Below are 23,739 nucleotides of genomic sequence, written 5' to 3'. Positions count from 1 at the left end.
CAGGAGTGCAACATTTTCGAAAAACAATAAGCAGAGTGGACTGCCATAATGCAAAAACATTTACTGCAAGCTTCAACACGGCTGTGTTTACGATTAGAAATGTCAACAACAAAAAAATCGCATAGGATTCTAGGGCTGTCAAAAAAAAATCGAATAAAATAAATGTAAAATAAAAATCCACATTTTAGGTGTGCATTAAGGAAGCTGCCTTATAAGCGCTGGTACTTCACAGTCCGTGTTCCATTCCATCTCGCCGCGCCTACAGCAGTGTCTACACAACTTTCAAAGGCAGACGAGCTCGACACGCAGTAGCTGCCGTCTTTCACCTTGTGTGCGCTCACCGTCCGCACGGTTTCAAAAAATGCCCACACGCGGATGATGAAAAAGACATAAGACAAAAGACATGGCACACGAGATGCGATGACGAAGTATGTGGCATTGCATTATAAGGTTATGTTAGCCTATCCAGTTGAAGCCACTTCAAAAAAAAAAAAAAGAGAGAACATCAATGTGGAGAAGATCTTGTTTATATCAAAACTGAAACCAAGCCGTTCACACAGAACGCATATTTCTTGCATTTTCTAGAGGGACACCGTTGGACTTGCATCTCGCACAAGAGAGCCGCATGTTTAAAAAGACTTGTAAAATTAATTTAATTTTCTAAAAAGATCTCGAGACTTTATGTTGGGTTTTTGTTCCCCATCCCACTGTATCTCATGTTTTTAAATGAAAAAAATGTATCCTGTGTGACTGGTTTTCCGCCCTTTTTATTTATTTAACAATGCATGCATACATGACGCTGTTTTGTTTATAGTTCTTTAAGCAACTTAATTAATAATTGGTTCATAAAAATTAATTTAAATTATTATGTTGTTTTTTTCACAGTCATGTATTCTATTTTGACAGCCCTAGGCGATTCTAGCCTGAATCTGTATCTGTATGCATGAGTCTGAATACCGGCAGAATTCACATTTCTGTTGTAAAAAAAGAGAAGCTAGTGTTAATTTCGTCAAACGAGACGAAATATGTTCGTCAACAACCTTTTTTTTCATGACTAAGACGAGACGATGACAAGACTGCACCACTGTCCAAAAACGCTGACTAAGACTAAATTAACATGCATTATTGTTGACGAAAAAAGACGAGACGAAAATGTTTTGCATAAAATAAAAACTAAGATAAAATCTCGCTTCATTTTCGTCTACAATCGTCTCTGCTTTTTCATCAACTGTTACGCCTTTAAAAATTCAGAACGAGTTTGCGGCTTCCCGCTGTTGCTCTGTTGCCTGTGGCTGCAACACAAAACTGCTGAACGCACAACACCCAAAGCGAACACGAGTGATCAGCGAGCGACGACGACATGCTAGGTCGAAGGAAGAGGCTCAATATTTGTGTGTTATAGTTAGCAGCGGTCTGTTATCAAGAAATAAAATAGTGTGTGCGTAAAAAGAATTTGTCCACACGCCGGTCAAAAAATACAAAATAAAAAAAAATTCCTGAGCGCAAGTCCACCGTCTAGGCAGGCTTTTTGTGTTAAATTATATTTCCTGTTGCTGCGCAGGCTCTTTTATTGTATATGACAGCTTATGTCCCGATGACCGGTCTTTAAAAGCAGTTAAAGATCGGATTAAAAGCAGTATCAACAAAGTAAAAAAATGTGATCAGGTTAATCATTTGTGAATGTGTCTCCTAAATCAGAATTTGAAAACCAGACACATTTAACATTTGCATCCAACAAAAATCATTCAACAAGTGTATTTTGTCAGGTAATTATGACATTTAACCAATGTTTGAGATATGTGAAACACTTTTTTTACTGAAATGTTTATCAGTAATAATGTTATTTTAAAAAAACACTAAAAATTTTTGACTAAAACTAGACTAAAATTAAAAGACTTTTAGTCGACTAAGATACCTTGAGTTTTCTTTTGACTAAAACTAGACTAAAATGACGAGACTTTTAGTCGACTAAAACTTGACTGATAAAAAAAGATATGTGAATGACTAAATATGACTAAAACTAACAAGGACATTTGGCACAAGACTAAGACTAAGACTAAATTAAAAATAGGGGACGAAATTAACACTAAGAGAAACATTGTGCAGAAGTATTATTTGCTGTTATGCGTGTGTCCGAAGCTGCAGTTGCTGTGACACGTGTTCCCAAAAAAAAAAACTGGACGCGCTCCAAAAAAAAAAAAAAAACCTGGACCTATCGCTCGTGCAATAGATTTTCGAACATAAAGTGACAGTCGACACGGACACGGTTTTAGACTAGACGGGAGAAGGGATGGGAAAAGATCTGGGCACAGTTTTTCCAGAACTTCGTGCCAAGTTAAAGCGGTGTCGAGCTGTTTTAATGAATTTTTTTAGATGTATTATGGTGCCAGAACCCCTATGACTTTGAACAGTGACCGCGAACATTTTGTTTACTACAGCCGCAACCATCATTACCAAGAGCGAACCGTTGACTCTTGACAGTGAATGAGAATATGAGACGAAGCGAACGCACAGGCAATGTGACATCCGTGTAAACATAGATGACATCACAGGGTTTTTTTTTAAGGAAGATAGCCTTCGTTTGTATGTTTAAATATATATTTGAAATTTATATATTTACAATACTTAAATATAATTAATATTATTTTATTGCTTTTGTATTGGTTGTTTGAAGAGTAAAAAAAAATAGGTCGGTCTTAACGCAAATTTACAATCGGCAAGTCGGTCGGAGTAAAAGCAAAAAAATAAATAAATAAATTTGAGTTGGTCCTAAATTGACAGGGTCAGTAGGGTTAGGGCAAACAAGAATATTTTTAAGGATGGCCTTAGTCCAGTGACGACAAGAATTGGTCTCTGTTGGCTTGGCAACACTTTCAAGCTCTTGACAATGAGATGTCTCACCTTACCAGACTGAGCTTTATTTTATACCTAGATACAAGAGTGTGTTCACACCTGCCACAGCTTCGTGTCATCTTGTTCTTCTTGCATAATTAAGGCTGTGCAAATTAGGGAAAATATCTAATTGCGATTGACAGATATTGCGATTTGCAAAGTCAAGCACATTCACTGAATGAAAGCACATTCACTCTCTGACAGCAGATGGCGCTAAACTGCAGAAAATGCAGCCCTTACCCTGGAAACCCCGTAAAAAAAGCAAAAAAAAAGCAGCTCTTCTACTTTCTAAAACATATTTAAATAATTTTAAATAGCCATTCAGATTTTGTGGATGCGCCATTTGGTGTTCATCACAGTGCCAAATACTTAAATGTTTAGACTAAATAGGCTATTTGTTTTCAAACTTTTTATTTTATTTTAATCTGGGCTACAACATGCCCTACATATTGTTTGAAAGTGTTTTTATTCTTTATTATTCATTCACACTTAACATTAATTAATTCATTAGGTCCCATGGCATGAAATTTTCACTTTGAGTTTTTTTTTAACATTAATATGAGTTCCCCTAGCCTGTATATGGTCCGGCATTGGCTAGAGATTTCGATAGGTGTAAACCAAGCCCTGGGTGTCCTGCTCTGCCTTTCAGAAAATGAGAGATCAGATGGCCCGATCTGGAATCTTCCCCTTATGTCATCATAAGGGGAAAGGTTACCTCCCCTTTCGCTGCTTTGCCCGCCCAGAGAATTTGGAGAAAATGTATTCAGTTTATTTTTTACATTTAATTTAATTAAGGGGAAGTCGTGGCCTAATGGTTAGAGAGTCGGACTCCCAATCGAAGGGTTGTGAGTTCGAGTCTCGGGCCGGCAGGAATTGTGGGTGGGGGGAGAGTGCATGTACAGTAGTATGAAACAAATCTGTTTTTTAAATTGTGATTTATCTACAGAGAATGATCAAAGCACACTCCTTTGTTTGGAGCTGTCAATCACACATCGCGAGTATATATGCACACTTGCCCAAACTGCCGTTATAATGAATGACTCTGTTATGCTGCACAACGAAGCTCTTCATGTATTTATGTCGATATTGTGTTTGCTGTTAGTTGTGGTGAAAGCATTTTATGAGAAAAAATGCGTTGCAATGAAGAGATCACTGCATTTAGGCGATAAACAGACTCTGTCTACTCAATGCTCATCACTGCAGCAATTCATGTGATGGGAGAAGATCTAAAAAATAATGCTATAATCAGCACTGCCATGATTCGTTAATCTCGACAGTTGTAATAGTAAAAAAAACCTATTAAAAGTATTTGAGAGGGATTCCACATGTAATACGCATTTCTAATGCAAAGATGTCAGCCAATCACAACAGTTGTCATTTACTCTGAGTCTCAAAGCAGACACGCCCCTTCAAACAGAGCATTCAAGCCAGATGATTTAAATCAGGATATAAATATGCCTTTTATTTCAAAATTGTAAATGTACAAATCTTACTAACAATATGAGTACACCTCAGGAAACATAAAAAAAAAAACATTACAAAAAAAAATAATAATCCACATCATGGGACCTTTAACAAACTGCCAATGAAGAATTCTTCTGAAAATTCATTAATCTTAGGTATTCCAATATTTAATAACATGTTGTTAAAATCTAAGGTTAGATTTATATATATAAATATTCCTATGGTGTTAAAGCTGAAATTTCAGCATCATTACTCCAGTCTTCAGTGTCAAATAATCCTTCAGAAATCATTTTAATGTGCTGGTTTGGTGCTCAAGAATTTTTTTCTTATCAATATTAAATAGAAACGCAAATGTGACTTCTTTCAAAAACATTAAAATCTTAATGATTCTGCAATTTTGCCTGGTAGTTTATGTTTGAATAAATCCTCCAATGTATAAAACATTGTTTGCAGTCATTAGTGTTCATTTTCTCAAGGATTTATTGCAGCCAGCAAAATGATTGTATCTCTGCCATGGTTTGGAATGGAAGCATACTACTAATTAGAAAATAATTAGAAAGTGGAAACCTTCCTGTCTACTTTAGTAGATAAAGCTTGTGTTTCTGGGTCAAAGTGATTTTAAAATGATGGAAGAGGTCACACATCAATAAAAGAAAATGATTTCAAATATATTTGGTTCCATAAATGCCATTATTAATCTTTCTCACCCATTTTAGTAGCATTTTTCCTTTCATTTTAAATGTTTGTGTTGTGTGACAAATTATTTGAAACTGCATGCATAATAGTTATAAAATAGTTTGTAATCTAAAATTTGGTCTAAAAGTCAAACTGCTTGGATATTATGGCATCTATCCTTTTCCACATCAAATCAGTCACTGAGTGGAGCTAGACCTTGGTATATGTGAGTAGTCTTTTTTTTTTTTTTTTTTTTAAATGAGGTTATCCCATCTGTCAAAACATTTAACAAACTACTATACTAAATTATGGTATCTGAAATGACAGTCAAGTAGAAGTGGAGTCATTCAGGTCAATCGCATTCTAGACTACTAAATATTCTACAAAGATAAACAAAAAAGCTCTTGTTCTGCTGAGCATTAGTGAAATGCCACCTTGAAATGAAACATTACAGCTATCAGTCTGTTTGAGAACTAGAGGGCTTTGGTGAGAGAAGGCTTTGTGACTGCTACTGTGTGTTGTGCAGTGTGTGGGAGATGTGTCTGTATTTCCACAGATGAGTTTTACATGCTATATATATTTATTTCTGTTTTTATTTACATTTGTGATTAACCAATCCTCTCAAATCAGACAAGTAGGTCTGAATCACACCTGCAGACATGGTTGGCAAGCAAATGTAGGTTCCTGGTTTAGCTCTGCCAAATAAGCTGTTGAGGCCCTTGTAGGCTGGTGTGTGGATATGAGGCTTCACAGGCATGATGTGGGCGGTGTGCAAAGGCAGGAATCCTGAGACCTCTAAGCCGCCTATATGGACAGGAGAGAATGTCTGCCGTCTGAAGCCCCCAACCCCCCCGACATGAATGGATTCTTTCCCCTGCTTGTCATACATAACTGTGTGCTGCAGTACAACATGCCTTAATAGTGGTCAATTGCTTATGTGTTGCTTATAACTTGTCTAATATACTTAGATGTTCCAGATCTGTCTTATGTTTAATATCCTGTATGCCTGTGGTCTTTTCCTTAAAACAGGATCTTTTGTCTGAATGGAAAAAAGTGTGTCTTATGTCGTTTTCATTTATTATAAGAAGTATCCTGTTTCTGCAGTCATGGAATATTTAGCCCCTAAATCTCTCCCCATTATTTTAAAGCAGGAAAAAAAAGGTTTTAAGTCCCTGTTTCTCACACTCCAAATTCCTCTTTCAGTGATTTAAAAGGTTATATTCAGTTGGCTTTGTGGCTGGACTATACATTCTATTATCAGTGATGTTTCAGTCATTTCTATATTTGACATTTGAGTCTTTGTTTGACTTTTTCAGTAATGTGATTGTTCTTAGCAGTCTTTAAACACCGCACACATTTCCAGGGCTCTAAAATGTAAGTTGGGTGTGAAACTGAATTAAGGACATTTATCTGTTGTTACATGCTTTACATTTGGGCAAAACAATGGCTTAGTTGACTCCAGTTGATTTATATGTCTTCGTCTTTGATAAAATGGGATGTGTGGCATTTAAGGGATAGCCAAAAATGAAATTCCATTTAAAATATCATGCTGTAAGATAACTTGGACTAAACTGTATAATATAATGAATAAAATAAAAAGTGCATGATGTTAGTATTACCATTCACAAAAATATGCTGCCTAGATCTTGATGTAATTAGGGGTGATTACCTGTAGGGGGAGGCAAAGCTTCAGAAATCTGGTTGTACTGCATTGTGACGTTAGTGGCAATAGACGAGTATACATTACTTTCTTGTCTTTTTTTCCCCTAATTTATAAATTTTGCATACTGTATATATACACAAACACCCAAATTATAGAATTTCAACTCTGCTGTACTTGTACAATGACAATAAAGACATCCAATTCAATAATATTTATTAAAATAAATATAAAGAAGCACAAATAATATACATTTGAGGAAAAATGGCAATAATTATAAATTGTTGCATATTTATTGTTTTGTGCTTTATTAATAATAAACATTTGTCACAAACTTCAGTAATGAATAATCGCTGTCACAACTAAATAACTTGGTTAACTCTCATTTTCATTCTCTCTTTAAGATGCTTCATGACTGTCCCAAAGCTAGACGAGAGGTGGAGCTGCACTGGCGGGCATCCTCATGTACCCATATTGTCAGGATTATTGACGTCTATGAAAATCTCTACCAAAACAGAAAGTGCCTTCTTATTGTAATGGAGTGGTAAGTCATCAGCTTCAGTTTAGAGATCAAAATCTCCTATTTTTGGGTTATTTCTGTATTTCTCTTCCTTTTTGGACAGCTTTCCATTTAGAAGCAATTTATAATTCTGTGAATATGAATGCTCCATACATAAACAGTTCACCAAGAGCAACCTTAGATTAGGTTCTTTGCTCCACGGTAAATGCTTGCAATTTTTGCCCTTATTCTTAACCATCTGGGCTCTAAATTTATTAAGCAAGTTAAAGGAACTAGGCTTTAAGAGTCATTATTAAGGGAACAGAATGTCAAGTTGATGTCCTGTATCATTAGTAACGTTTGCCCAATTATAGTTTGAGTAGACATTTCATGAGCAATATAATGACTTGACATTTGCAGTGCACCCAGCATTGTGTCTGATTGTGTCCTGAATTGCATTGTCATGAAAACCTTGATTCATTTAGTTACCCTTTCTGCACAGCCCCTTAACTCATTTGTAATGTTTTGCTGAGGTTTCAGTGCCTCATCTGTGTAAATAGTTTACCAGCAGGTGTTTAGAGGTTGCTTACGGTAAAAACACATACACCTATGTACCCCTTTCAAGTTTTTAGTAATTTCAGAAGTCCCCGTCTGATGACGTACCTTCTAATGTGGTGACCTCTCCTTCATATAGTCTAGATGTAGTTGCATAACCAGATGCCGTTGTTTCCCACATTTGCAACATGTATGCTAGCTGCCTGGTACCATCCTTCTCTGCTTGCCACCACTGATTGCTCCTCCGCAAGGCAGTTAAACCCTGGTTGCTTCATTGGGAAGGTCCCTGCTGTAATCAAAATGCAAGTCGCATGGATGCAAGTTCTGGTATAATGACACAAAATAATAATGTTTTGGTTAAGTCTGCAGTAGACTACTTAAATTGCAAACTACTGATATGATTGTTTAAAAGAGTTCAGTGAAGAGAGAATGGCAATGCCGCGAAAGAGTTTTTGTATGTTTTCACATATGGTACATCAACATTTATAGAAGATCTGTCAAAGTCAGTTCAGTTGGAGAGTTCAGAGTTAGCTGAAACATTCAAAGAAACTTGCCAACTCTAACACCGTTTTGTTTTTGAAATTTAAACTAGAGACGTTATTAAAACATTTTATGTTTTTGAAGCCTTGGGAAGTGTTGTAAAATGAAATTAATCATTACAATATTCTGAATTTAGTTTAGTTCTATATTATTGCCTTCATGAAATTTCCACAAGTTGATATTTTTTGTATATACTATTTAAACAGTGATAATGCGATTGCCATAAAAATTCTTACATCAAGAAGGACTAATTGTCATGATATATTTCCTTATTTAAAATATAATTACTCCTATACTCATATGACTGTATAAGAATTACTTATAAGACTGTATATGATATAAGATCTTGGTCGTATTGCCCACCCCTTATTGTTAATATTCAGTATATATCGCCCAGACTGTGCATTAAATGCATTATATGTATTATTTAGTATTGCTTCCTAACTCAATTCAGGACACCATCTTGTCTAGTTTCAACATGATTTGGCATGATCAACATGATCTAAAATGCATGCTTTCACTGAAAACATCAAAGTGATGTGCTTGTGACATCTGCATTCAAGTGTTTGATCTTGAAATCACACCTTTATTGTATCAGATATAATGATCTGAGGATCAGAAATCACACACATCTTTGTTCCATTTCTTTGATTTGATAGTTCTCTTGGTCTTACGTATGCGCTGACTCACACATTTTCTTTACCGCCTGTTTTGTAGGAAGTCAGAAACTGTGTTTGTCACCACTGTTGTTTACCAGCAGACGTGAGCTTATGTGAATTTTTAGGTGTTTAGAGTGAGAATTCTGAAAGTTTAGAATTTAATTTATTTCCTTTTTGTTTTGAATTTTTACTCATCAGAGATTATGCACATAGGGATAGACCTGGATTATATACTAGATTTTAATGAGATGTTTAATGACAACTTCTTGAAAGGTTTGATGACATGCTGTGTTTTAGCATGTTAACTGTCAGCCTTTTTAATTCCTTTCTGAGAAATGTTCTCTCTTAAAGGGATAGTTCACCCAGAATTCTGTCATTAATTACTCGCCCTCCTGTTGTTCCAATCACGTAAGACCTCGTTCATCTTTCGGAACACAAATTAAGATATTTTTAATTGAATCCGAGAGCTTTCTGACCCTCTTTATTTTTGTTTTCTTCCTGCACAAAAAGTATTCTCATAGCTTCATAAAATCACGGTTGTCACATGGACCGTTTTAATGATGTCCTAACTACCTTTCTGGGCCTGGGAACATTTCAGTTACATTGCTGTCTATCAGTTTTCATCAATAATATCTTTGTTAAAAATGGACGAAGGTCTTACGGGTTTGAAATGACATGAGGGTGAGTAATTAATGACAGAATCTAACTAAATTTCTGTGTGAATATCCATTTAAAGTGGTTATTCACTGCTGTCAAGATGGATTTTCAATCAAACTTCTTTAATAATTGGTGCTACGTGAGAAAACTGTGGAAAAAGGGCTGTGGTGTTCCCTTTTGCCTGAAACTTTAACACCGATAATGCACTTTTGATTTTGAAAAGCCTCTCTGTCGATCCATCTGTCTGTGGGCAGGAATACAAAAATGCAGAAATTTGATCTGTAATTTTTAACAAAAGCCCCGAAGTGGTCGGAAGTCTGCCGGATGTCCCTTGTATGTTAATTCACTGCCAATCAACAATCACACTGACTATCAATGTTGTGACAACTAGCTATGTTTCCATCAACACGTTTTTATACGAATTATGTGATATCGAATGAAAAATGCCTTATGGAAACAGTAAAATTCGATTGAATTTCGTGAATATCGACACAAATGAAATACGGTCAGTCTCATCGGATTTTATCTTGATCGATATACTGCTTATGCGATAAACGCTGATGCAAACGTTATTTGCCGAATAAATAATGATTTGCGATTAAGTTTTAGGTCATTTTATGGTTGCAATTTTAGTTTATTTAATATAAATCAGAATATTAGAAAGATTTCTAAAGGATCATGTGATACTGGAGTAATGATCCTGAAAATTCAGGTTTGCATTACAGAAATAAATGATAATTTAAAGTATAATAAATTGAAAACCAATTATTTTAAATTGTAATAATATATCACAATATTAATATTTTTTTTTCCTGTTGTTTGTTTAATCAAATAAATGCAGGCTTGATGAGCAGAAGAAACTTCTTTCAAAAACATTTAAAAATAGTAATGTTTCCAAACTTTTGGCCTGTACTGTACATCAATGTGAAAATGAAACATAATATATGAACTCCATTTTCATTCAATCTGAGATTGCTTAAGTGTACCATCTACCAAGGTAAACAGACGCACCTGTTCAGGTCAGAAGTGGTGAAGACTGCCGCGTCATGCGCACTACCGGGAGTGCCGACACAAATGTCCCTTATGATGCAACGATCGTCTACCAGAGTCTGTAGTACGATTGATGGCCAGCCCTTTCTATTGACAAAATCCCTGTAGCCTTCAGCAGGGGGTCTAATCGGGACGTGAGTCCCGTCTATTGCGCCATACACCTGTGGCACAAGGTGCGCTCTGGAGTTACGCAGCGAGATATCATGCGCCTCATCCACTCCAGGTAGGTTTATATATCTTCGCATCATCCTCGTTCGTATGGCATTGCACACGGCGTAAACACACCGGTGCACGGTGGTTTTGCTGACTCCAAACGTTTCGCCTACCACTCTGTACTCTGCGCATGTAGCCAGTTTGTAGAGCGCAATGGTAATACGCTTCTCGGTTGGAACCGGAGGGCGAGAGCTTGCGACATCTGGGGAAAGGGACGGGCCAATAAAATGACACAACAGGTCAAATGTTGTCTTGTTCATCCGAAAATGCTTCAACCAAAGGTTTTCCGTGAAATGTCTCTGAACCAGGATCTCCCAGAACTGTTTGGAGCGCTGTCGTTCCCATACCACAGGCCGCCTCCGTTGTCGTCGGGGATTTACGTGCATCTGCATCATCATAGCAATGTCTTGATAGCGTTGTTGTTTTCTTATTATAACTTGATAAGTCGCTATCAGCTGGCACATAAGCACTATTATAACTTGTGCAATATTGTTCATTTGTTGGTAAATGGCGCGCTCCATTTTGTTTAGCAAAACTTTGTTCGCAAATGTTTGCTTGAATGTTGTGCGATTCAATGCGAAAATGAATGGAAACACCTTAAAATGTCTCAAATCAATTCGATATACCAATTTGATCGCAAAACAGCATGTGACGTCATTACGCACAGGTTTTTATTCGCTTTAAAGCCGTTTGATGGAAACACACTTTCAGCAGCTTTATTCGCATGATTTTTTTTACCGAACTTCAGATAATTCGATTGACAAGTTGATGGAAACATGGCTACTGACAGTTTGGAGTTATGAAAGGTTACTGATCTTTTAGTGGAACTCATTTTTTGGAAGGTCAACAAGATAGTGTGGACTTTGATTATACCCTTGTGTTCTCCAGAAATTTAGAGTTTGCAAAGCATCTTAATCTAAATGACTAATGAACAGAGAAGAGTCAACTCTGTGTTTCTACTTGACCTCTCTTTCATGTACATTTCCATGTTTCTGCACAATTAGAGCAGTTTTGACTCTTTGCATGTCATAGATGCTCTGTTTGATATGTGCAAAAATAAATGAATACATTGCTTTGATTCTGCTTTACAGTTCATTGTTTCCTATTAAGCACAATATTGTTTCATGGATGATGCAAGATTTCATGCATCATTTTCATGTAGGAGACTCATAGGGAAGTGTAGTGTTTCTTTAGAAACCGTTGATTCTGTTTGTAGGAAGGAAATGTGTGTGAGAAGCTTCTAGATATGAGTTATCTTGTGGTGTCAGTGGCTCATTGGGGTATCATTAACATCTTATAGATTCATCTATATGTAATTGCTGATAGTCATAATGCAAATATTAAAATAAGCTGGCTGAAGGTCTATCATAGATTGCAGAAGATCATGAATAGGTTACAAGAAATCAGGCCAGACACATCCAGCTACTCATCACGTAGGAAACAAAATCTACAGGTCATCAAAACTGAGTGTGCAGCAAGTGATGGAAATGGAAAATGCCAGCACTGATGTTCAGCTTCAAATATGGCTTTTGTAAAAAAATGTACACACAGAAATGATGGTGCAACCCAACCCTTCAGTGGGGCTTTGGTGTTTTGTACCATAAATCACATGCTTTTGAAATTTCAGCGCGTAAGCTTAACACTTTTTTTTTTTTTTTTTTTTTTGGCACATTCAGCTGTATGTTGACTGCATGGGACACAAAGCGTCTTGAGGTTTAGTTAAACTGAAAGCATTAAAACGTGATGTGGTTGTTCAAAGCCCCCGTCTCATAGGCTTTCTCAGTCAAACTCTTACTGTGTTTTCTTCTTTTGTCAGTCCTTTGATGATTTCACCTGAAACTTGCTGCACTTCTACATTAGCTGTGGAAATGAAACTTGTCTTGCACGCTGTGGCCCATAGTGGAGATGCACGATTCTTCACATTTACATAGAAGTACACGGTTATCAGCAGTTTGCACTCTTTCACGAATTATCATGCTTTATCATTACAGTAGCGGATGTGCTAGAAGCAAACCAAGTAGATCAAGTGCTTTTCAAGTCCAGTTATCAAAATCATAACCATGCAGTCTTACCCAGATCCCTTTTTTTTTAACCCCATCCACCCCACCCCCATCTTCCTCTCTTCTGATGAGAGACATAGTCTTTCTAAGCCCACTTACCCAGTTTCTCGCAACTGGCAAGTTTTCAAGAAATGTTGCTCACACGACTTGCACACCAAGCAGTGGTTTGCTATAATCGGAAATGATAACCACAATGATTACATGGGGAGAAAGGTGAAAAGAATCCCCCCTTGATGTGTGTGGTTAAGTTGTATGCATTTGAACAAAGTCATTATTTGTGACTTTAAGCACGTATACGTTTGAACTATCAATGCTTTTAGAGGAAACCGCTATAGCTTCCTGACGCCATTTTTATTTCAAATCTACTGTTGTATATTTAGCCAAATGTGTTGGTTCATATAATAATAATAATAATAATAATAATAGTAGTAGTAAATGGCCAGATATAGTAAATTGATCTTGCCCTTTTTTTTTTTTTTTTATAATCTTTTTTCTCCATTAATATGAAGTTACTTCAGATATTTTGATATGTCAGTTGATTTTTGCTTTGTTTGCTTTGAAGCATGGATGGTGGTGAGCTGTTCAGTCGGATTCAGGACCGAGGGGACCAGGCATTTACTGAAAGAGGTAACGGCATTGTCTACTCTCTTATAAAGTATATATAAACATGTTTAAGAATGCCAAAATAATAAATAGACCCATTTGCCACAATACCTTATTTAATATTTTTTTCAGAGGCTTCTGATATCATGAAGAGTATAGGAGAGGCAATTCAGTATTTACATGCAATAAACATTGCACACCGAGACGTCAAGGTAATATTCTTACGATGACAAAATGATTTTTGCCTTCATGGTTTTCTTAACTGAATATTCCTGTAAATTCACTTTGCAGCCAGAGAACCTCTTATATACCTCTAAAAGACCCAACGCCCTTCTTAAACTGACAGACTTTGGCTTTGCAAAAGAGACAACCTCACACAATTCTCTGGCCACCCCTTGCTATACTCCTTATTATGTTGGTAAGAATATCAGAAAGTTCAATATTTAGGTGTCAGGATGGCCATTTGATCCCATTTTTAAGTATTTTCATCTTTTCATGTTATAGCCCCAGAGGTTCTTGGTCCAGAAAAGTATGACAAGTCCTGTGACATGTGGTCTTTGGGTGTCATCATGTATATTCTGTAAGTGAGTCTCTCATGTTGTGCATACGCCATTTTTCTCTGTCTAGACCGCTATTTAAATGAGTTTGCTACTCTTGACATTGTAAAGTGTGTCTGATATAGCTCAACTCTCACTTCATTCAACTTCCAGGCTCTGTGGTTATCCACCTTTCTATTCCAACCATGGATTGGCTATATCCCCTGGTATGAAAAAACGAATCCGCATGGGGCAATATGAGTTTCCAAATCCTGAATGGTCAGACGTTTCAGAGGAAGGTATCTGTCAAGTTCTGTTTTGTGAAACCAACTTAAGAAACCATTCTTAGAATGCTATTATCTTCAACTCGTTTGTTTCTAAGAATGATTATAGATTTGAGTGACTCACCTTTCCTATTTTTTGTAGCCAAGCAGCTCATCAGAACATTACTGAAAACTGAGCCGACACAAAGGATGACCATCACAGAGTTTATGAACCACCCCTGGATCAATGTGAGTTAATATTAGCGTTATTTTATGGATTCTGTGTTGATCTAGACCAGGGGTTTTCAAACTTTTTTTTGTCAGCGGAACCCCTTTGACCTAAATTATGCACTTGAAGTACCCATTGAGATTTTAAATATTTCAATTATTTAATTGCACATTTGTATGTTTAACTTGAAAACAAACATTTATTTATCACTTTTAAAGTTTTAGTTGTATTTACATAGCAATTGTTATTATTACACAAATTACAAAAAAATCATAATCCTTAATTCACAATTTTTTTTATACAGGGTTTCCCAAAAGGAGAATTATTATTATTTGATTTTACATTTACATCACATTTGTATAAACCTATATTATTTCTTTGCAAAAACTTTCTAATTATTTTTTTTCTTTTTCTTTTAATTCATTCATTAATGATATTAACTTGTAGGCATACCATGTCAACTCATGAACCCCCTGTAATTACCACACAAACCACCAGGGGTTTGAGAACCCCACTTTGGGAAACCCTGATCTAGACAAATGGCTTTCTTTTGTGCTTTATATATGGGTTACTATGTTCTATGGTTATTTATGTGGCTATAGCAATCAATGGAGGTGCCACAGACGCCCCTACACACCAGCCGTGTTTTGAAAGAAGAGAAAGACACATGGGAGGAAGTCAAGGTGAGGCCTCCCACAACATAAAAAAATTCATTTCAGAACCTCCTGCAAGCTTTTTGCAGTCAGTGCACCTCAGATCCATATCTTCTTTCTGTTTAATGCTATTATGTCTCTGTTCCACAGGAAGAAATGACTAGTGCCTTGGCAACAATGAGAGTCGACTATGAGCAGGTCAAAATCAAGAGGATTGAAGACTCTTCCAATCCACTGCTGATGAAGAGGAGAAAGAAAACCAACAATACAGCTGCTGAAAACTAGACGCCCGCTTCCTAAGGACACATTCACTCTGTTGCACATGCGCACACATTTTACACCCATACATCAGTTGAAAAGTTTGAATTAAGGAAGCAATAACTCCACAAAAAAGTGAAAGCAAGTTTTTTTTTTTTTTTTTTTAATCACTCAATATCTTTAACCACTTTGCTACCAAAAGAAAGGGTCTGCACAATTATGACACAAGACGTCCAGTAATTTGCTCCAGTGTTCCCAAGTACTGTTTTTCACAGGGTGTTTAGTGGGGTAATCAGAATGCTAAGTTAGATACCATTAGCATTTTATTTTTCCATTTCCTTTCCTTTTTATTTTAATCCAAAGCCATTAGTAAATGAGTTCATGAGTTATACTTAACACCATTTTAATGCTAGCTTTCCTGTTTGTTCTTCATTATATTTGTCATTTATTTCTGCACTTGAATGCTTTTACAGTAAAAGACCGTACTGGTGTCCAGATGAAAATGTATTTTTGAAATGACTCTGAATGTAGAGGCACTCTGTTCTTTACTGTGGAAATGTATGCGAGTATTCTTCAGGGTCCCGTCAAGTAAAATAAAAGATCTTTGTTTGAGGTTTAGATCCTAACCACAACCCTGGTCTTAAGATTGAGAGGAAAACCTCATATTGCCCTGCTTTCACATTGGTTTTTGATTAGGTTTACCATTGTTTCGACCCTCTGCTTGCTGAATAATACTCTTTTCACATCTTTTTTGATTTGCCTTGAATCTGTTCTATGCATATTTGTTTCCAACTAGTTTTTCCCTCAGAGATTTGTAAAGAATGTTAACCCATGCTCTGGCATTTCATTTTACAAATAAATACCTGCTAAAAAAAACAGTAGATATATTCTGCTGCTTTTTAACCCACCACCTTGAACCGCAAAACATGCTTGTATTTTAAGTATATAATGAATGAATTATGAAATGGGTTCTTTGTGATGGTTCTACATGCATTAGCAGTTGACTGTACTCTTACGCCAGTGAATTTTGTTTGTGTTGTGTTTTCTATGCCTACCATGCAGTAAGTGTTTGAATGTACCTGTTGAGAGCAGTTTATAGGTACCAGGTGTTTGATAAAGGAACAAAGAAATGCCCCCTTTGACCTAAGGCCTTGTGTTCTGAAAATGTTTAAGGGAAACGGGGAATCCTACACATCCAGCAGACTGAAGTTTGGCTGCACTGATTGACATATGCTGAAAGGTTGAATTTTGTTTTATTTTTCTATATAGTTTTTTAAAACTTCATATTTGTTGTGTGATTGATACTCTTTTTAAGGAAATGATTTAATGCTCACAGAGTTGAACATGCAATGTCAGTATACTCCCAAGCCGCAGATATCTGCTAAATGATTTCAGTGCTCCTCTTGCAAATAACGGTTTCTGCTGTTTCTTTGATATTATCACTTTGTAGGATCTTTTCGATGCATTATATATATTTCTCAAAGCAAAGATTACAATATTCACAAAGTTGAAAAACAGATTCGAATTCCCACAGAATTTTATACTAACGGGGGAAGGCAGATGCTAGTTAGTATTTAACTGCTGTACTTACTTGGTCCGCTACAACTTTGGATTAAAACGCCTAAAACCCAATTTTCTGTGTCTTATTTTAAACTTGTAGAATTATGTTAAGACCACAATTTTTAGTATGAACAATTTCAGACCTGTGTTTATGTGGAATGTGTTGATTTTCTCATACTGACTTGTCAAATACCTCTCTTTCACTTTATGAAATTGGTGATACGTGTATATAATGTAATTCAGTTCTCTTCGTCTCAAACCAAGTAATAAAATGCAGCTTTATCATGAGATCTAATATTCCTTTATTGTAAACCAATTACACCTTTCTCATGCTGTTAACCTTGCTCGCCTATGCTAATATAACAAAATGAGATGTACTAATAAGCTCTGTAGTTGATGGAAAAAGACTATAAAGAAAAACCAGAGTGCAAGAGAAAATGAAAAGAGCTGAGTGAAATTGAAGAGGCAATAGATGGACTCAGTTTTGTTTATGAACCGAGATGGGCACAATTACAACAAAAAATATTTTGTTACAAATACAAGCTCATCAAATGTATTTAATTAAAATACAAAAAACCTGGTGTGAGAAATGTATTTAATGAAATTGCAAGTAATTTTTCTTTTGTAAACACGAACAATATTTACAAGCTATCAAGCACAAGAGGCAGTGCCATTACATTGAAATACATATATAAGAGAAAAGTGCTTTCCCCTCTTGACATCTTATAACAACATATTTATAAACAACATATTCTTTAACCATAACACTTTGCAAGGCCATTTTATTTATATAGCACATTTCGTACACAATGCTAATTCAAAGTGCTTTACATAAAGTAAATAATCATAAAAAATAAACTATAATCACTAAAATAAATGTGAAGATGATTTAAAAATTGATTTAAAATTCTTTTAAGACAGTTAAAAATAGAAAATTATCATACATTAAATACAGTGCAGTCAGTTCAGACATTGCACAGTGCTAAACAAAAGAGATGAGTTTTGAGTTTAGATTTGAATGTGATGAATTTTTTAGCAGATCTGATCTCTTCTAGAAGCTGATTCCAACTGTGGGCAGCTGTTTTGTGTGAACCCTTGATATTTTAACTGACTCGATCCTAATGATCTGAGTGGTCTGTTAGGTTTATATTCAGCGAGCATATCTGCAAAGTTTTTAAGTTCTAGGCCATTGAGTGATTTGTAAACAAGTAAAAGTACTTTAAAATCAATCCTAAATGTAACCGGACTGGTGTCACATGTTCAGATTTTCTGGTTATAGTCAGAATTCTGGCAGCAGTGTTCTGGATGAGCTGCAGTTGCCCAATAGTTGTCTTGAGAAGGCAGATGAGGAGACCATTACAATAGTCCACTCTGGTGGTGATAAAGACATGAATAAGTTTCTCCAAGTCTTGACTGGAAACAAAATATCTAATTCTTACACTGTATTTGAGATGATAGTACGCTGATTTAGTTACTGCTTTGACATGACTACTAAAACTATGGTCTGTCTCCAGAATCACACCAAGATTCTTGACTTGATTTTTAGTTGTTTGACCCCTAGGGTCAAGGTATGCATTCACCGTGAGAACTTCATCTTTGTTTCCAAATGCAATGACTTAAGTTTTTTCCTTGTTTAACTAAAGAAAGCAGATGGAGGGTTTGGGGCCCTGGCGTTTTGGCAGTGGCTGGAGAGCTCTCACAGGAGGACGAGCTGGGCCCACAGGCTTTGGTGGTTGGTGGCTTGCAATTTTTAGTTGATATCTGGGGGCTTGCAGCGAATGAGTGGAGTTTGGTCCAAGCATTAACCAGTTCCTTCATTTTCTGTGAGAAGCGTAGAAGTGGAGATGCTGGAGATAGGGATAATATGTCTGGTGAGATGGAGTGTTTCTGGTGTTTCCGGTAGCTGTGATATGTTGTCTAGGCTTCCCTGGCTGTTTTTCAGAAAGTCGTCCTTGGGTCAAAAGTTTAAAGTCGTTGATGAAATTCACTCCTTTTATATTGCAAGCCCAAGCAACCATGAAAACATGTTAGTTCCCCTTGCTGGGCGGGGTCCACTGATGAGCGACTGAGCTTTGAGTCTTCGAAGTGTTTCAAAGAGTTCACTGAAGTCCTTCTTAAAGAGTTCTGACTGCTCTTTCCAAATATCATTCTTCCCCACATAGATGATGGTTCTTTTTGCAGTCTTGTGCTTCATCAGAATGTTCCGGAGTTCCCTGTTCACATCAGAGACGATTGCTTAAGGAAACCAGCATGTAGTTGTATTCCTGCTACTGAAGTTTCTGATAATGGAGTGGCCCACTATCAGAGTCCTGGGCTCAGCTACGCTCAGAGCTGAATGTCGCTGTCTGATCGACCATGAGTGCCTGTTAGTAGCGATGTTAGCTACTGACTGATCGGATCCATGTTTAATCACATTTGGTGATTGCTCAACCACATTCATTGATGCTTCAGATCTGTTTTCAAGATGTATAGGGGGTGGTAGAATACCAGTGTTTGCAAGCCTTGTCATAGCTGTGCCACTGCAGCAATACGAGAAACTTGTGACAATCTGATGTCTTTTTTTGCCTTTAGGTCTCGCTCCCTGTTTGTGCCATCGATTAGTGTTTTGATCAATTTTGGCTTGTTCCTCTACACTTGGTTTATAACTGTTGAGATTCACTAGATTAATGGCACTCACCGTCTGTGAAGTGGTCCATGATGACAGTCTGCTGAGTGTTCTACCTATTTTGTAAATCCTTGTTTTTTAAGAACCACAATCCTTTGTGGAAGTTTGCGGCAGTTCATTTTGTCTGTTTTCCGTTCTCTGGAATGTAAGCTGCTAACAGTGGGAGGCCAAATTTCCTGTTTTTGTACCTGTTTTCCTGCATTCACTTTTCTATAATCTCTGCATAATCCGAGCGTTCCATCCGGTTTGGGAACAAGATGGGAACAAGACACAGAGAACTCCAGGGACTAGAACTAGGCTTGGCTAGACCATTCTCCAACAAGTAACTCACCTCCTGATGCATAACAGTTCTCTTAACTGCATTCAATAAGCATGCTGCTTAGGCTGCAAATGCCTAAGATAAGAATGCAGGTCTTTTAATATCTCAGAATTTTCTAACCTCACACTCTGCTGACGAAGGACCACACCATCCCCGCCAGCATCAGAAATCTCAGAAGACTGCTTCAACTCCGCAACTATGGCAACAGAAGAAACAGCAGGCCTTCCTAAAGAGGATGATATCTGCTTTGTTATGACTGGAGCTGATCCATGCGAGTCGCTGAGGAAATACATCAACTTTGCACTTGTGGATCGCTTTTCACCATGGACGAAGCGAAGTCCAGCCCCGTGATCATCACATGTGGTTTCCGCAAGCCTGCCGGATGCTCCTTCGAAAATACTTGATGAAAATGCTCGAGACGCGGTGAGTAATTGCGAGTGAATGCAGCACCTATTTAAAAAGTTAGACTTACAAGTATACTACTAGAACACTGATATTTGTATACTTGCTACATAAAGTATACTTAAAATATACTTGAACTTTACTTAAGCATACTTAATAAAATAAACTTGAAGTATACTACTTTTTGGTAAGGGTTATCACACTTCTGGACTATCAACAACAGGCATCACCTTTCCTCCTTTCACAGGAAGTGACGGATGCACAGCCACTCTCACAAATTCCGTACATAAATCATACTCTAAATAGCCTATACAATGTAGCGATCCTTTAATGCAGCTCATCTCAATGCCTTGTACAATTACACTTGAGCCACAAAAGGTGTCATCCGACAATGGTAATTTATCTGCAACAATAAAGGATTGCAAAGCACCAATCTCTCTCTCTTTTATCTCTACCTGGTCCTCACGATCAGGGGCGCTGGACTGGGGGTAAAACCAGTACTGATTACCAGGGCCCCAAAGGAAGAGAGGGCCCTTGAAAAGTCTGGAATATATATTTTCAAGGGGAGGGGGGCCCATTAGGACTGCCTATGCATAGGGCCCAGGATCTTGTGCAGCGCCCCTGCTCACGATTGCCAAATAAGGAAATTAACCCCTTCAAAATAAAAGGTTGATAGCTGACATCAACATTTTGCTCATCAAGTGCAGTAAATTGAGCGCAGCGTTAGTTCAGTCAGGCCACGGAGGCAAGGCTGTGAACAGCTGATGCGGTCAGCTGTCAAATCGCTCCGATCACTACCACTCTCCTATTAGACATGGGACATATTGAGAGTGAGGAGTCACATGCCGATTTGGGTTGATTTGGGAGGGGTCTGAGCCAGTCGGCCATGATGGTAGGACACGCTATCGGTTGCCAGGGGCAATGCCTTCAGAACTTTCCTCCTTTCACAGGAAGTGACGGATGCACAGCCACTCTCACAAATTCCGTACATAAATCATGCACACATATGGACATTTTGAATTATATTGTTTATGATGTAAGTCACCTTGCATTTTTATCTTGCTTTAATCTAACCAGGACATTTACATCTTGCAATCACACATTTAACTACCCTAGCCAACCCAGAACTGGTTTGTCCACTTTGCAGCCCCCAACACAAAAACCTGGTACAGTATGTGTCATTGGGCTAAAATCAAATTATAACTAAACATACACAGCTTTAGCATACATCAAAACATGTTGGAAATGTTTGTGTACATTAAACATCTCGTTACAATCTAGTGTTTACGAAACAGTCGCAGTTATTTAAGTTACTTTGTCATTTTGGTCAGGAAGTGTCTGCTAAATGCAATGTAATTACAACACGCTAAAACACATGTGAATAAACTTACTTTGGCCAGTACAATGCTGTTTTCACCACCTGGAGGCTTGTAGATGGACCCAGCCACAGCAGAAAGCCTCGGAACTTTCCAAAGACTTGTGGCTTTTAAACTCCTGCATTATGTAGTAATTTACACCAAAAACAAGATAATTCACAATGTCCATATATGTGCATGAAGGTAAATGGTGCAGGTCTCTGTGTCATTCCGCTGCAGGGAGCTCGTATGGGTCGATATTTTGGATGCCTGAGAGCTTCTCCAAATACCGCTATTTTGCGCTTGGTGTAACCTAAAAAAAAAACTGTATTCCATTGTTCCTATGTGTTCCATATGTATCGTGTGAGGTACTGGAGCAGTTTTTAACGCAGCAGTAACTTCCAGGCATGGTAAAACAGTGCAAAATTGCGAGAATCTCCTCTACTACCGAGTTAACAACACACGTAAACGATCATGTTTTGCCGCCGGTGTCCTGCCAACATGGCGGAGACTGTGATATCGAGGGGAGGGGCTCTGTGCTATGATGACAACTCCTCACTCTCAATATATACGTGGCACTACTGCTCGGTAAGTATGTTCAACGGCTCGCAAGGCTCAAACAAGAGCCATTGCTCACTCAGGAACTATCAGATGGCGAATCTATCTCCATAGGAAGCATTAAATCAGGTTTTGACAGGATTCCCACAGAGTATCTCACCAGATTTCAGTCTTGAACTTAAGCAAATTCACCGTGTTGTTTTTTCAAGCAACAGACTGAATTGATATGAGCGAGCTCTTGATATAGATACTTCGCACGCGATTCATTGTCACAGTGTACTAATACGACCGAATCACAACTTTACACGAGATCTGCTCCCCGCTGGAAGAAGCTATATATTCAACAAAATCAAACATCCGAGAACAACTGGCAATTTCAACTTTAATTAATCTCTGGACGTCTTCACGAAGCTAAGCAAAGCTATTTAATTTTTACTGCCTAGTGCTATTTGGCGAACATGCTTCAGACATTGCTTATTGTAAAAGCTATTGTGCAGTTACATGTGAGGCATGCTATCATATTACCACACCGGTAACACAGTTAAATATACCCATAAGCCTCGTTGTCGGTATTAACGGCTGCTGCTTCAGGCTTATCTATTGGGGATGCTTTCATCAAACTTATCCGACTACTCCAACACACTGGGTTCAATCAGTGATCTGCTGTTGCTCAAACACGATCAAGTGCTTAATACTACATGTACAGATTGTAATTTTGCTTGTATAAATGCTAAAACGTATCCGACAAGGGCTTATGCTGTTGCCTAAATAAAGAGTCTGAAAATCTGATATATATATTTATAAAAATTTTTTTAAAAAGGTTACTGCTTTACAGGTGCACGCTGATCTTCAGCTGTTTAAAGCCCACCCTTCGCTTCTCCTATTTCCATAGGCGATCCCGCCCCACTCCACATACTAAGAAGGTCTTTGCTTTAAGCTTTCAAGATATGGGACTGCTTGCTTGTGAGCTTATATATTGTCCAGCATCATGTGCTACTCCTGCCGTGCATAGGAGGGATTCATGCTTTTGCCGGCTCCACTGCGAGCGTCCACTGACTGAGCGCTCACCTGATCAAACGGTCAAGGCTTCATACGCGTCACATTCGCCGTCATACAGGGTAATAGTACGGTGTTCGAATCCTCGAAAATGTTGGAAATTAATGCAGTGTTTTCAGGGTTAATTGTATAAGCGCCTGGATTTAAATAATTGCCTGGAAATGCGTGCATTGGGTTAATATTTGCTTCTTACTGAATGGGTAACCATGGTTCATTTTATAAGCAGCTCCGCTCGAGTCTGCGCCTGTGGCTGTGGAGTGCTCTATTAAGTCAGTCATCAATCAGGGATATGTTGCACGTTCTGTAAATTAAATCCAGAATGGATTAACCATCTGTTATGATACAAAAATCACATATC

General features: G+C 37.5%; 2 protein-coding genes across 6 annotated transcripts in view; both read left to right on the top strand.

The window, feature by feature from the left end:
- Positions 1-15,634, top strand: part of LOC132126861 (MAP kinase-activated protein kinase 2) — a 33,101-nt gene extending 17,467 nt beyond the window's left edge. The window contains exons 2-10 of the mRNA XM_059538419.1: positions 7,096-7,235; positions 13,487-13,551; positions 13,660-13,739; positions 13,819-13,945; positions 14,032-14,107; positions 14,238-14,362; positions 14,490-14,575; positions 15,158-15,238; positions 15,359-15,634. Coding sequence (XP_059394402.1) covers positions 7,096-7,235; positions 13,487-13,551; positions 13,660-13,739; positions 13,819-13,945; positions 14,032-14,107; positions 14,238-14,362; positions 14,490-14,575; positions 15,158-15,238; positions 15,359-15,493 — 915 coding nt within the window. The 3' untranslated portion in view covers positions 15,494-15,634. The remainder of the gene's footprint in view (positions 1-7,095; positions 7,236-13,486; positions 13,552-13,659; positions 13,740-13,818; positions 13,946-14,031; positions 14,108-14,237; positions 14,363-14,489; positions 14,576-15,157; positions 15,239-15,358) is intronic.
- Positions 1-23,739, top strand: part of LOC132126551 (SLIT-ROBO Rho GTPase-activating protein 2) — a 293,384-nt gene that overhangs the window by 205,956 nt on the left and 63,689 nt on the right. The gene's annotated exons all lie outside the window — the stretch shown is intronic.

This window comes from Carassius carassius, chromosome 44, assembly GCF_963082965.1.
Source record: "Carassius carassius chromosome 44, fCarCar2.1, whole genome shotgun sequence".
Classification (NCBI taxonomy): Eukaryota; Metazoa; Chordata; class Actinopteri; order Cypriniformes; family Cyprinidae; genus Carassius; species Carassius carassius.
The sequence above is the reverse complement of the archived record's forward strand: the minus strand, read 5'-3'. Positions and strand labels throughout refer to the sequence as shown.